Source organism: Egretta garzetta, unplaced genomic scaffold (assembly GCF_000687185.1).
Source record: "Egretta garzetta isolate BGI_Z169 unplaced genomic scaffold, ASM68718v1 scaffold292, whole genome shotgun sequence".
NCBI lineage: Eukaryota > Metazoa > Chordata > Aves > Pelecaniformes > Ardeidae > Egretta > Egretta garzetta.
This window is the reverse complement of record NW_009258789.1, coordinates 1,962,163-1,975,890: the sequence shown is the minus strand read 5'-3', so window position 1 is coordinate 1,975,890 and position 13,728 is coordinate 1,962,163. Positions and strand designations below refer to the sequence as shown.

Here is a 13,728-nt window from a genome sequence, read left to right as displayed (position 1 = left end):
TGTATCTTTTCGGATGTGCGTCCTCTCCTCAGAGAAAGGAGCCGGTGAGGGAGAGGCGGGTTCCTCCCGCCGCGCCCGGGCGGTGTCACTGCGGGCGCGCAGCCAGGGCCCGGCCCGCCGATTGCAAAACTCGCCAGTGAAGATGAAGGTTCCTGTGCAGCGAGTTTAAGTTTACTGGCACGGTTTAGCTTCCGTTAGTTACCTTTCACAGGCTCTTTAGAAGCAGACACGGTGTTTACGGGCTACGCACCGAAGAGGCAGAGTCGGCTTCTGGCGATGTCCAGTATTTCTACAGGAAAAACAGCTGAGGAAGCTGTACTGTGTAGGATGTGGAATAACTTACACAGTCTGGTACTTGTTATGGAAAGGAAGGATACAGTAGGTGATCTCCCTCTGACAGTGTAAAGGAAAATCTGTTCATAGTTCACTTTTCTCCAAAATAGTTCTTGTTTACAAATGAGCTGATTTTCTGTTTCTGGAGGACTTGTTCTCCTGAGGCTATTGCTCCTTTAACGTGTCAAATATATCTCACTTACAGGTTTTGATGTGGCTGATGTGTTATAGTCCTGAGCAAACTAGAAATCAAACCTGATACGGAGTTGAGAAAAGTGATAGGCAGCAACTGGAACCTTAGGATGCCTGAAAGTTTTCCCCATATATACATTGTTGTGCTGAAAATAATCTGTCTCCTACTTTCATGTTATTAATTTGTGAGCAAACTTTCATGTTTAATAAAAAGTGGAAATAATTGGTGGATATAAAAGTCACTGTTAGTGAAACCAGTTGTGTTTTTATAACATCAGAGCTCTACTTTTAAAAATAAATTCACTGGGGTATGAAAGACTTTAAAACTTGAATTTATGTAGCTAAGAAAACTTGAGAGTGTAAGACGGCTCTAACACGCTTGTTGGCTGTTGGAATCTGTGTGGTCAGTGACCGTGCAGAAACTGAAAGGAGTAAATGTGGCTGCAACTTTTGAATTTTTAGCAGTACCAAAACATAATGAAAAACTAAGGACCGCAGCCACAAAGCAGAGCAGTAGGGATGCCAACAAATTGATTTTTACATAATGCAGCAATGAGGTGGCAGGCTAATAAGTAGGTCTGGTAACACTGATGCAGAAGTGGCCATGGAGAAATAATGAACCAGAGTAAAATGTTTTAATGCATGTTTTTGTGTAATACGATATTGTCATGCTTCAGGATTCGGTAGAATGCTAGCTATTTTTAAGCATTGTTGGATGCTAATTTTAAAAATGTGTTTTGCAGATTAGTTGTCTGCATACTCATTAGTTTTCATATGAGGAAAAAAATAGTACCTGTTGGCGCTGAATAAAAGGGTCTTGCATTAACATAATGTTCAAATTAAGAAGATTATTGGATTAAAAATTCATTAGAGTAGTAAAAAGAACTGGCAAATATATAAAGTAATTTAAAATGTAAGGCTAGAATTGATTTTTGTAATAACTATGTGTAACTATCTAGACATATTGTTTGGGTTTATGCTCAGAAAATGATAGCTGCATTGACTTGTGGGATGCACTTCATTGTATTATCAATACCAATATATGTCTAGTATTGCAAGGAGATTCTTTTCCATTTTATGTGCCTTGCTTGTTTGTGCTCTCTGTAAGCTTTTTTAAGCCCTTGCTTTAGGATAAGCACTGGCTCCGTGTGGGTGCTGTGTGCCTGAGAGGTGTCATGTCCCAGGAGGGGGAGGTGTGGAGTCCAGGCTGGTGCTTCTGCTGCGCAGGGACTGACTTGTGCTGAACCTGGAGTGCGAGGGAGGCACCGGGGTTCCTAGGGTGGGCTGGGTGCTGGAAGGGCTTCAGTAGCTTAGGGGTAAGGAGGGTGTACAGCCATCCCAGGAAAAAAGATTGGTTACCAGGAGGAAAGAAGATGGTTGGCAGTCTGGCAAGTGTTGAAGACATAGAGTGGTGGCGATTGCAGTGATGCTTGTGTGCGAAAAAAGGTTGAAACCCACTGTTAAAACAGCACCTGCAAGCAGAGGTGTGTCTTGCAATAAGTACTGGGGATAAAACCCCAGCTTGGCCTGGCTCTTATATTACTCTTGGAAGCTGGCTGCGCTGCTGTGGCCAAGAAAGGAATGCTTAATCTCCTTTCCCGGGAGAATAAGCACAACATAATGTCAGAGCAAGCCTGAACTTGTCCCCCGTATTAGCTGTGTTACAAGCTGTCTTATCACTTGAATAGCCACATTGTAAATGTACTTTTTAAAGACTCATTCACAGGGTCAACAGCTCTTCTTCATTCCCATGTGGGTATTAGACATGTATAGTTGCCCAGTGATGCCTAACATTATTATTAGAGTACGATTGATTTCGGCCTGGGAGTGAAGAGTGAGCTGTCAGTGACATCTTTCTTCACTGCTAGTTTGGAAATATCTGTAAAGGAGAGGTATGGAAATACTGACAGAGCTGTAACAGAATAATAGAAATGTTATAATTAGGCAGCCAGGAAGAGTTTGAAAGATTTTCACCCAAATGCTAATTAACTCATGAAGCAAGTGAGCAAGGAGAATCATTGAATCATGGGACAGTAGTAAATTAAAGAGACTATTCATGTATAAACAAAAGGAGCTGGAGATGAAGAAAACAAAGGAATAAGCATGTGGATTTCACTGGACTGTTTCTCTTGCTCTGCTGTATCTCAAGCTTCTCCTTGGAGTAGCACAACCATAACATTAATTCTTAATTTTTTTTTTTTTTTAAATTAATCTGGGGTGGTTGGGGCTACATAGTATCTACAGGAGAGCTGACTGCTTGGCACTGCTGAAATTCTACCTAATGAATTAGGTCTCTGGTAGGAAGGGAATTCTTTGAAAGTTTGGATTCGTTTTTGTGGGAAAGATGTGTATTATATGGGGGGAATACTGTTTGTTTTCATTAGGAGTCTGATTAAAGAAACCTTTGTGTGTCTGCTGGTTTTACTCATTTAGCTAAGGCCTTAGTGTGTGCTATAAACATTCTCAGGATCCTGGATGAAACAGGAAAAAACAATTAGCTGCTCTGCATGCTTCAAAGACTAAGAAAGAAATCAAAAAGTTGTGAAGAGCAGAATGCAGAGAAAATATTTTCAAATATATTTTTCTAGATTTTACTTGGATCTCTTTCTGCCTTAGTACTTAAATATTGCTGCTGCTAAAGGACAGTACCGTGATGGATGGCAGTTGTTTTAGGAAGCAGCTGTCCTATTATTTTTTGTGAGTTTGTGTTTTCATTTCCCTGTTTAGCCATTACTGTTACTGCATACATTTAAAAGGAATTAATTTTGTTTATTGATGTGTTGTCAGAGATATTAGAAAGCATTTGTAACTCTTAAGTCTCTTTTGAAATTGTCATCCGGTGATAGTCAGGGAGGTTTTAATCCCCCTTTTTTGCCTTCCTACATTGTCAAACATGCTTTAAAATCCTTCTCAAAATAGAAATTTATATTTGAGTAATTAAAACCAGGATAAATGATCTGTTTTATAGAAGAGCAGCGTCCTTACACTGTGATTGGTAAACTAGTGTATGTTACTGTTAGTTCCTGGTGGCAATATTGTTGTACTCAAATACTTTTATTTATGTTCTTTTCTGGAATCAAGTTTTATTTTTTATTTAGAGATGGAGGCCATAGTTCTCACAGTTCTCTCTTAATATCAGATTCAAAATAAAACCTGAAATATGTATATTTTTTGATTGATTTCATTTAATGGCATATTTAATTTTCATAGGCAAGGCAAGGCTTTTATACAAGGACTTATGTACAATGCAGGCATATGAATACTGATAGTTTTTTTTCTTATAATTTGATTTTTGCAACTTTTGTTATGAGTACAGTGAACAGATGGAAAGAGCGTTCTCAGGGAAGAGCTTTGCAGCTACACAAGTTAATCTGTGTAGTCCCTCATTATATCTGTGCATGATCACTTTGATTTCTTCCTTTGTGTTTTCACACTTAGCTTTTTCTTTGACTCTTCAGTTTAAAAGATGTGTTTAATAATCTCCATCAGCCTGTCGAACATACAAATGCTGGGTTAAATTGCCCTTTTGTTGTTGAATGGAATGGAAGAGAATCCAGCTATAGAGGCAGAAAACAGTTGAACAGCTAAAAGTAAAATGTCTTCAGTTTTAGTTCATGTATCTCAGTAAAGAGAGAAATTTTGGTCTTTATATTGACTTATTTTTCAACATGCATTTCTTTTTGTAAATATGCCTTCATCTGTATAGATGTAGGATATGTTTCTCTTTTCGTAAGTATGTGATTATTTATGTACATCTATACTTTCCCTTTACTCTTCCTTTTTAAGGCATGCGAGATCAAGAAACTATGTTTCAGAATCTGAAGTCTGCAAGCTGGAATCTGTACCCTTGGATTTTGGTGATTACCATCCACTAAAACCCATTACAGTGAGTTTATTTTTGTGCTTTTGTAAAACAAATGTGAATTAAAACTGATTGTGTTCCTCCTCTCACTTCCACTCCTTTAAAATTAAAAAGCTTTGAAGTTGGTGGTGGTACCAGTGAAGTTGCTTTCTGTGTTAGTGGCCTGTTATTTTGGAGACATCAAGGTTTATTCTGTTGTTTGTCCTTTACAGAAATTTTCTGGTGCTGTTATGTGCCAAAACCAGTCTTCTTTGGACTCATACAGCATTTCAGCTTGTGGGTTTTCTTGGTTGCATTAAATGCTGAATAATGGATAAGTTTAAAATCAAATTGTTACATTACAAATAACCTGCATAATTGCTTGATGTAAGATTTGTTTTGGGGTTAACTTCCAGTCAGCTGTATGCTTTAAAACATTTATAATTTCTTTAATGTATGAGAGGCTTTTAAAAATGTGGATGTACAAAAAAATCCTGCTTCAAAGAGATGATAGTCATACACTAATGAATGATAAATGGACAGCAGCTTCTACTCAGGAGCGTCAGTAGGGAGATAAGACAGAGGCCTTAAGAATGGATTTGATGTTTCAGGCTTGAGTATTGTACAAGAAAAGTAAAGGTGAGACTGGCAGAGGAAATCAAATAGCAAGAAAGAGGTTGGAGGAGAGGGAGAAAAACTATAAAATAGAGGAGGGGTACTAGAAATAAATTTACAACAGTGGTTCTTACAGTTCTGTAGATCCAGAATTGGAAAGAGAAATTAAAAAGTAATGGAAATGCTAGTGCAGAGTGCTTCTAGATTCAAGGGAAGAAGAGGTGCTTCAATTTAAATGCTAATGCTGATTCTAAAGAGCTTGTTGTAGGTGGGTCCTTGCTTTCATTGCAACAGCACGATGTATGTAGTACATATTTTCATTATTTGTTAAAGAAAATAGGGGGAAAAGAAAGTATTTTTGTTTAATAGTTTTGATTTTTTTTTTTTTTAGGTAACTGAATCCAAGACCAAGAAAATGAACCGCAAAGGAAGTACTTCTTCTACCTCCTCCTCTTCTTCTAGTTCTATGATGGATCCATTGAGCAGTGTATTGGATGGTACCGATCCCTTGTCATTATTTGCAGCAGCTGCAGATCCTGTGATGACGACTGCTACCATGGTAACACTGGAGGACAGTTATCTCAACTAAATAAATAAAATTAAAAAAACCCAAACCAACAAAACCCACTGCCACAAAGCCAACCCTGGATAAAATATATTTGTCCCACCAATTTGGAGGTTAATGCAAATAGGAGATTATTATTAATAGAATAAAGTATTCTTTTTCATCTACCTGTTTTATGTTGACATTTATTTAAATATGGATTATTATTATTATTTTTTTTTAAATTGTAACTTTTTGGATCAGTAAGCACTTGAAACATTAAGTTGACCTTTATCAGCCTTCTCTTTTTTTTCCAGATTTGTATTTAACATTTGCACTCGTACTCTCCTCATAGGATAGTACACGAAAGAAACGGGATAAAGATGACAGCTCAGCAGTAGGAAATGACTTTGAACCGTGGTCAAGCAAACGTGGTGAAATCCTTGCTAGATACACAACAACAGAGAAGCTCTCTATTGTAAGTGGCAGCTTCTCCGGTTTTATTTATTTGTACAAGACCTTTAATGGATTTTGGATGTTGCTGTTTTGCATTTATTTCCTAGTAAACACTGGTCCTCTAAATTTCAGTTTTAATGTTGTAGAAAGCTGTACCACAAGCTCTCACTTACAGTGATTGTTTTGGAGCCGGGTCCAAAAGTCTGTTGATACTTAGAAGCTATTACTTTGTCTTTTTATAACAATACAAATAACTTCTGGTCTAATGTCTACTTCTAAATGATTAGAGGCTTAATTAGCAGTGTAATTACCCTGTGTGTTCTTGGAATGCTAACAAGTACATTTTTCCTAAAAGTCTGCCTTTTCTGTTTCTTCACAGAATCTGTACATGGGATCTGAAAAAGGTAATCTGTTCCTTTATATCTAACAGTAACAGATGTTGCTTGAGGTAGGTTGCAGTGGCAGGTTTCTGGTCAAAACCAGTTGAAATGTGATTTCCTCTCCTCCTCCCCATTCCAACATGTGGTTGGGTCTATGAGGGGGTTTTTTGTGAATAAGGCTTCTGCTGGATTTTTACTTAAAATAATTATTGAAAACAAACCACCCAAACACCTTGTCATCTATGCCTTGGAGGCTAATGAGTTTGTGATTATGTTTTGTGGAAGGAAATGGAATTCACTGCCTTCCACTGGAGCTTAAAACTTTCTTCCATTTAAAGTGAGCAATAATATTTTGAGGATCATGTTTATCAACTCTTCTGCTTGCTGGAAGGGAAAGCAAACAAGTGCCTTGGGAACCTGTTCAGTTACTCTTTACATGAAAGTGAAATGATTTCAACTGTATACTGAGTGTTCAAAAAAGAACCAAATGTTAAATATTTTATCATGTTCTCTAGCACAGCAAATCCAGGCTAAGTAGTCATAGCTGATTGCACAGTAAATCAGAATTTTTATATATGAGTAAACATGCAGCATTTCAGCTTCTGCAAAAAAAAGAGAAATACTTTTTTGGAATGAGGGTGGTCAAACACTGGAACAGGATGTCTAGAATTCTATTGAATTCTCTATCTTAAATATCATTAAATTGTCTGGATATAACCCTGTGTAGCCTGTTAAAACTTCAAGACTGGACCTGCTTTGAGGAGGAGAGTTGGACACAGACCTCCATAGGCCTTTTCTAACCTGAATTATCCTATGGTTCTACCCAGTGGTTCTTTCCTTACCAGCAAAACTTGCAAGAAAATCTATTTATACTCAGTTTTGCTTATTTGTCATTCCATGTTCAAAGTGAATGAACTGTAGATATGTTTAAATGTCTTGTCTTCTGTCACGGAAGCTGACTAGTTGCCTGGGTCTGTCAAACTCCCTCAGGTTTGTTTCCCTTTAGAAGTCCAAGTGTTGAAATGTTAAAGAAACTCAAACACACAATTCTTTACAGGAAAAGCTACAACGACTGGCTCAGCAGTTTCTGAAAAAGTGAGGACAAGGTTAGAAGAACTGGATGATCTGGAAGAGGTGAGAAAGTTTTCTGATCCAATTACATTACCATTTAAAAAGTGAAATGAATTTGTGAAATAAAAATCCTTTATGCAGCCTTTTAGGAAGGTCCTGATTCTGCATGCACTTGGGCAGTATTTAGACAAATACATACTTTCCATGGGACTTTTCTAGTAATTTCAGTCCTTATTGTTATAGAATTCAGGCAGAATCATATTTTTGTATCACTAAAAATTGTAATTGAAAAAATTCACCTGATCTACCACTCTGGATTTACCTTGGTAAGGTCTGCAGCTGCTATAAAACTTCATGGAGCCTAGTAGTCTTAACATCTGATAATTTTGTTTGCCCCTCTTGCAGAAGCTGCACACTGGCTACCTGAGCTTGACTGAAGTTACATTTATGTGCTTGATAGAAATACTGAGTACTCAAGTTATTTCTCAAACTGCAGTATTTTACTGTGCAAAGATGAGGTGTTCCATAACTAACTTCCGTAAAACCTGAGTCTGTGGGGTACTTCTGGAATTGTTTTGGGTAGAAAAATAAAGTACCCTTTACCGTAAGGAAATATGTAACCTTGTGTGAAAATAATTGTGTTTGCATTTTATCTCTTTATCTGTGATTGTTTTTACTGATGGTTGCTTCTAGGCTCTCATACTATGAAATCTGTTCTGTAATGCAGCTTAATAAACTCATCAAAACTAGTCCTGAAGGTAGTTTATAATATCACTCATACTTCGACTGAAGACTGTTCCAGAACCACCTTCTGATTTTTCTAAATGCATTTATAGTCACTTTGTTCCTGTGTCAGTTTCTAAAGCTTAAACAATTATTTCTGTTTCCAGCGTTTCACTAGTTTACTTTTGATACATGTTTTTATAAGGTCTGTAAGATCTTCTGGAAAAAAAGATCACAAGAATGCTCCAGTACTGAGTGTGAAATGAAGATAGTTTTGTTTTCTTACTGAGGATGAAGCATAGCCAGATTTTTCTTGCTGTCAACAAATTTCTTAGGACCTTGCTGGCAAAACATTTTGTTTATCTCTGATACTGCTTCTACGCAGGTGCTAGTATGCGTATGTATAGTATTAGTGTCCTAATTATACCACGAGTAGAATTCCACTGACATAGTCCAGCATTTCTGGTCTCACGGACAACTTTGGATACCAAAGCAGTTGTGATGCACTCATGTGCCAAACACCTGCAATATTGATGCTCCAAAGGTAGGAAGGGAAAATTAGGTAATTCTGTAGTAAGTTTTGTGGGTTCCCCCCTGGTGATTTGACTCTGTGATAATGGCACTCTCCTTCCTTCCCTCCATCTCTTATTAAGTAGACCTGTGTTTTCTTGCCAGGGGTCACAGAAAGAACTATTGAATTTGACTCAGCAGGATTACATGAACCGAATTGAAGAACTGAACCAGTCTTTGAAGGATGCTTGGTCCTCTGATCAGAAAGTAAAAGCTCTGAAAATAGTAATCCAGGTCAGTTTTACATTTTTGCTCTGTATAGAACTAGTGAGTTTGGTGGTGTGGCATGTCCAATTTCTTTCTTGGGGAAAGAAGGGTTTCTATTCTTTTTCTATTTTCTTCTGTTCTTCCCTGAAACCTATTCCTTTCAGAGTTTTATGATTTCTGACAACAGTTGGTTTTTCAACTTTGTTGTTGTGTATTGATTTTGGCTAGTGTATGTGTCGTGGTTTAACCCTGGCAGACAGGTAAGCACCACACAGCTGCTCACTCACTTTACCTTACAGCCCTGGTGGGATGGGGGAAAGAACTGGGGGGGGAAAAAAGTAAAACCCGTGGGTTGAGATAAAGGAAGTTTAATAGAACAGAAGAAGAAGAGATAATAATAATAGAATATACAAAACAAGTGATGCACCATGGAGTTGCTCACCACCTGCTGACTGATGCCCAGCCTGTCTCCAAGCAGCAATCGCTGCCCCTGGCCAACTCCCCCCAGTTTATATACTGAGCATGATGTCATATGGTATGGAATAGCCCTTGGGCCAGTGGGGGTCAGCTGTCCTGGCTGTGCCCCCTCCCAGCTTGTTGGACCCCTGGCAGAGTGTGGGAAGCTGAAAAGCCCTTGACTGGTGTAAGCGTTGCTCAGCAACAACTAAACCATCAGTGTGTTGTCAACATTCTTACACTGAATCCAAACTGCAGCACTATGCCAGCTACTAGGAAGAAAATTAACTCTATCCCAGCTGAAACCAGGACAGTATGTAGAATGGGATTCTCTTTAATGAGACTGGCCAAATGACAGATGTGGCATGTAGCAATTAGGACATGTAATTTCCTTTCCTCTACTCTTTGCCCTCTACCCCAAATAATACCAGAATGGCTTTTGAATGCCAGTGTTTTCCCCATCCAGACTTACTAAGGCAACTGAATAATCTGATTCAGGATGCTACCAAAGTACAGAAAACAACTCCAGATTTTTTACGTGTTTGGTTGGGGTTTTTTTTTTTTTTGGGTGGGTGAGTGGGTGGGTGTGTCTGGGTTTTTCCAAACTTCTCCACAGTCTTCCTCTGGGTCATTTGGGGTGATGGACTGTGAGGGGGGCAGCGGGGGAATAGGACAATTAAATGCTCTTTTATTTGGCGTGGCCTTTAAAAAAAGGCCAGCGGCAGAGTGCATCAGAGGACAGAGGAGATAATGACATCCTTAAAAGCTGTAAAACTGATGTAATGCTAATAGTCATCAAGCAAGGTTATATAAAGTCAGGATTTTTTTTCTCTCATGCTGGATACTCTTGTGAAAACTGTTTGCAGTAATTTTATCTTAGATTGTGGTAAAGACAATAAAGGAAATGAAACATAAATGAAGGCAGATCAGAAAATTATATGTTACCTAGGGTGACTAATGTTCTATTGTGATACTATGAAATCAGCATTATTATTCTTTAAAAAAGAGTGCATATACAGCATTGTGAAGTTTTAACATCTTAGTGAAAAAGAATACAATATTAAAAGTCTGGAGGAGAAAAGGGACATGGATATACAGTATTTACAGTGTATTAATATGTATATATGCAGTGTCTGACATGCAGTTGATAATCTATACATTAATACTTTAATATATCCTTTTACAAATGGTTTCACAATTGAAATCCATTCTAAGATGGATTCAGTGCTTTCTTTTAGGGAAGTGGTATCAAAATTGCATATGTTTATCTCTCTTAAATTGTTGTCTGTGTATTGTTCACTTTGCACCTGAACTTCATGCTGCAGATGCTCATCATTAATTGAAAGACTGGGTAAGAAAGAAATAGGTGTTTGGGTAATTAGCATGCATACAAAAGTCTTTCATAAAGGAGACTATAGGTAACTAATAATAATTCTATACTTATAAAGCACAAGAGGGTAGAAACCTGACTGAACTTTCTTTGCTGTGGTTCTTCTTAGTAGATAATTGTAAGAATGTTGTATCCTCTTAAAGAACTAAGCAGTTTTCTTGACATCAGGCTGTGATTATTATATACGTAATCTTATCATTATTAGTATCACCGACTGATTAGTGTGCAGTAGGAGGAGTCAGTTTGGCCTGGTTTTTGGTTGTTATTTTCAGAAATGTATACTGGGCTGGAAGAAGCAACTTTAATTTGAATGCCAGAATTATCCTGATTTAAGAACTAACGATGAAATTACACAAGATCTTTCATTTGGACATTGGGGATGGAGCCTTCATTCTCTGTACAAGAATTTTAGAAACTTGAAGTGCAGGAAGAATTCTGGTTATTAAGGCAGGGTCTGAATTTATAACATGAATTCCTCAAGTGCCTTTTTACAAGATACTTTACTTGTCAAGATGGAATAAGCTAAGCTACTTAAAGTAAGCTGAAGTAAGTTGATTATGTATGTAAGCTCTAAGAAAAGTGGCAATTAAGTGTTCTTGGTATGTGTAGGTACTAAACAGCTACTGAATTACCTCTCTTTGAAGGTGACTGACTGACCACACAGTAGGGAAAATTCTGCTTTGGTTGTAAGATGTGAATGTTCTCATCTGTCTTTCTGGTGCACTCTTAAGTTCCTCCCCAATGAATAAAACAAAAAGACTACGTGTGCCCCTCATTTAAGCATGTTCAAATGTTACAATTTTCTTGTTTAAACAAAGCAGTCTTGTGGGATATTAGATTGCTTCCTGGATTTTTGGGATGTAATGAAAACTTGAACTTTATTTATTCCACTGAGATTGCAGAACTGTCTTCTGATGGAGAGAGAAGGGACAGAGATCACAGAGAATACTATACTTGTCAGTCTTAAACAGAGACAACATGTAGTCAGAGGCTGCATTTGGCTCAAGTAGGGAGGAGACGGATTTCTCTCCTCAGGCAGTCATTTGCCTGTTTTCTTCAGGTGGAAGTTGATTTTTTTGTGAATAAACTTCTGCCAAAGTTTTTGACTCCAGTTTAGTCTGCTTTTTTGACTCCAGTTTAGTCTGCCGTTTTTGCACTATCTTGGAAAACAAAGTATAGATAAATTAAATATCTTAAAAATATCTTCATTCCTCAGTGTGTATTTCTAATTCATATGATGAATGGACATGTTCCTACCTGGACTTAACACTCAGTGGTACTAGAACTAATTTGGCTAATATGTTTTCAAATGTGACTTTGTTCCAGCCATCATTATGGTTCACCTGCCACAAGTCATACAAGGAACGACTGAGGGAACTGGGGTTATTTAGTCTGGAGAAGAGGAGGCTGAGGGGACACCTTATCGCCCTCTACAACTGCCTGACAGGAGGCTGTAGGGAGGTGGGGGTCGGCCTCTTCTCCCTGGTAACAGATGATAGGACGAGGGGGAATGGTTTGAAGCTGCGCCAGGGCAGGTTTAGGCTAGACATTAGGAAAAACTTCTTCACCGAAAGGGTTGTCAGGCTCTGGAATGGGCTGCCCAGGGAGGTGGTCAAGTCCTCATCCCTGGAGGTATTTAAAAGAAGGATAGATGAGGTGCTTAGGGACATGGTTTAGTGGTGGGATGGCAGGGTTAGGTTAAAGGTTGGACTCGATGATCTTAAAGGTCTTTTCCAACCAAAGTGATTCTATGATTCTAATCACATTGGGTGCCTGTGGCTGGTGATTGTTTTCAGATTCCTCCCAGGAGTGGACTGTGGATCAGCTGGCCTGCTTCCAAAATGTTTGAACTGATTACGTGAGCTGCAAAGATGTGTTGAAAAGCTCATTAGCTAAACTTTTAAACTTGTTTCTTAATTTAGTCCATATCAAATGTTGTGTTTGATATGAACGCTTAGAGAGATGGTGAGAAATTGAAAAGAGCCCTTTAAAAAGGTTGTTTTAGAAAAGTGCCTTTTTATGCTTCTTCTGGGAAAGAATTTGTATTGTCTGAACAAATGCACAGATCTGCATGATCAGCTGAAATTCTGCATTGTAGATTACCTTGTAGAAAGTAAAAACAGCTCTGCTGGAAATGAAGAATAACCTGAAAAATAGAGAGTACTGTGATTTGTTATGTTAGAGGCTCTCGTACTTTTTGCTGGATAGTTCGTGTTGGTTCATTCCATCTGCAGATACTTGTCTGTTCCAGCTTGTCTGGAGTAAAAACACAAACTTGCATTGTCCTCTCAAAATGTTTCTTTTGTTTTTTTTTTTCCTTCTAGTGTTCTAAGCTTCTTTCAGATACAACAGTAATCCGGTTTTATCCAAGTAAATTTGTTTTAATTACAGATATCCTTGATACTTTTGGTAAGTATCTGATGTGCCAAACTTACCTCACAATTGTTAATAAGATTAAATTAATTTTTTGTAATGTTAGAAAACATTAAAGTTGTCTGAAAAGTGCTGAAACGACATTTGGACACCAGTGGTACAGAGCATGGTATAGAATTGTTCAAAAGCCTTTAAAATAATTCATTTTGTAGTTCTATGCTTTATGTATTAGTGAATATCTAGAACAAAACCTTGGGAAAAATCACCATCTCTGCATTTTGAAATTTAAAACACACTGTCATTATTATGAAAACATTTTGGTTTTGTCAGCCTCTTGACTCAGTATTTCATTCTGTTTATATCTGAGGAATAGAAGTCAGAAGGTTTTTTTTTAGTTGAATAGGGACTCTGAAATGATCAAAATGTAGTTACTGAAATTTTTAATCTATTTCTATCATTTTTAAGTGATCCTTTAGGTGAAATTGTTATCCACTTCATGTGATTCTCTTGGTTTTCTGCCATGCTATGGAAAAGACCTACAATGGCATTCAAAGTTGAAGGGTATTTTGATGTTCAG

At 37.7% G+C, this 13,728-nt stretch overlaps 1 protein-coding gene across 1 annotated transcript in view; it reads left to right on the top strand.

Annotated features, from left to right (window-relative positions):
- VPS35L (VPS35 endosomal protein sorting factor like) overlaps positions 1-13,728 on the top strand; it is a 59,698-nt gene that overhangs the window by 3,181 nt on the left and 42,789 nt on the right. Inside the window, 7 exon segments of the mRNA XM_009649562.2 lie at positions 4,312-4,411; positions 5,373-5,540; positions 5,881-6,003; positions 6,361-6,385; positions 7,419-7,495; positions 8,831-8,959; positions 13,103-13,187. Coding sequence (XP_009647857.2) covers positions 4,312-4,411; positions 5,373-5,540; positions 5,881-6,003; positions 6,361-6,385; positions 7,419-7,495; positions 8,831-8,959; positions 13,103-13,187 — 707 coding nt within the window.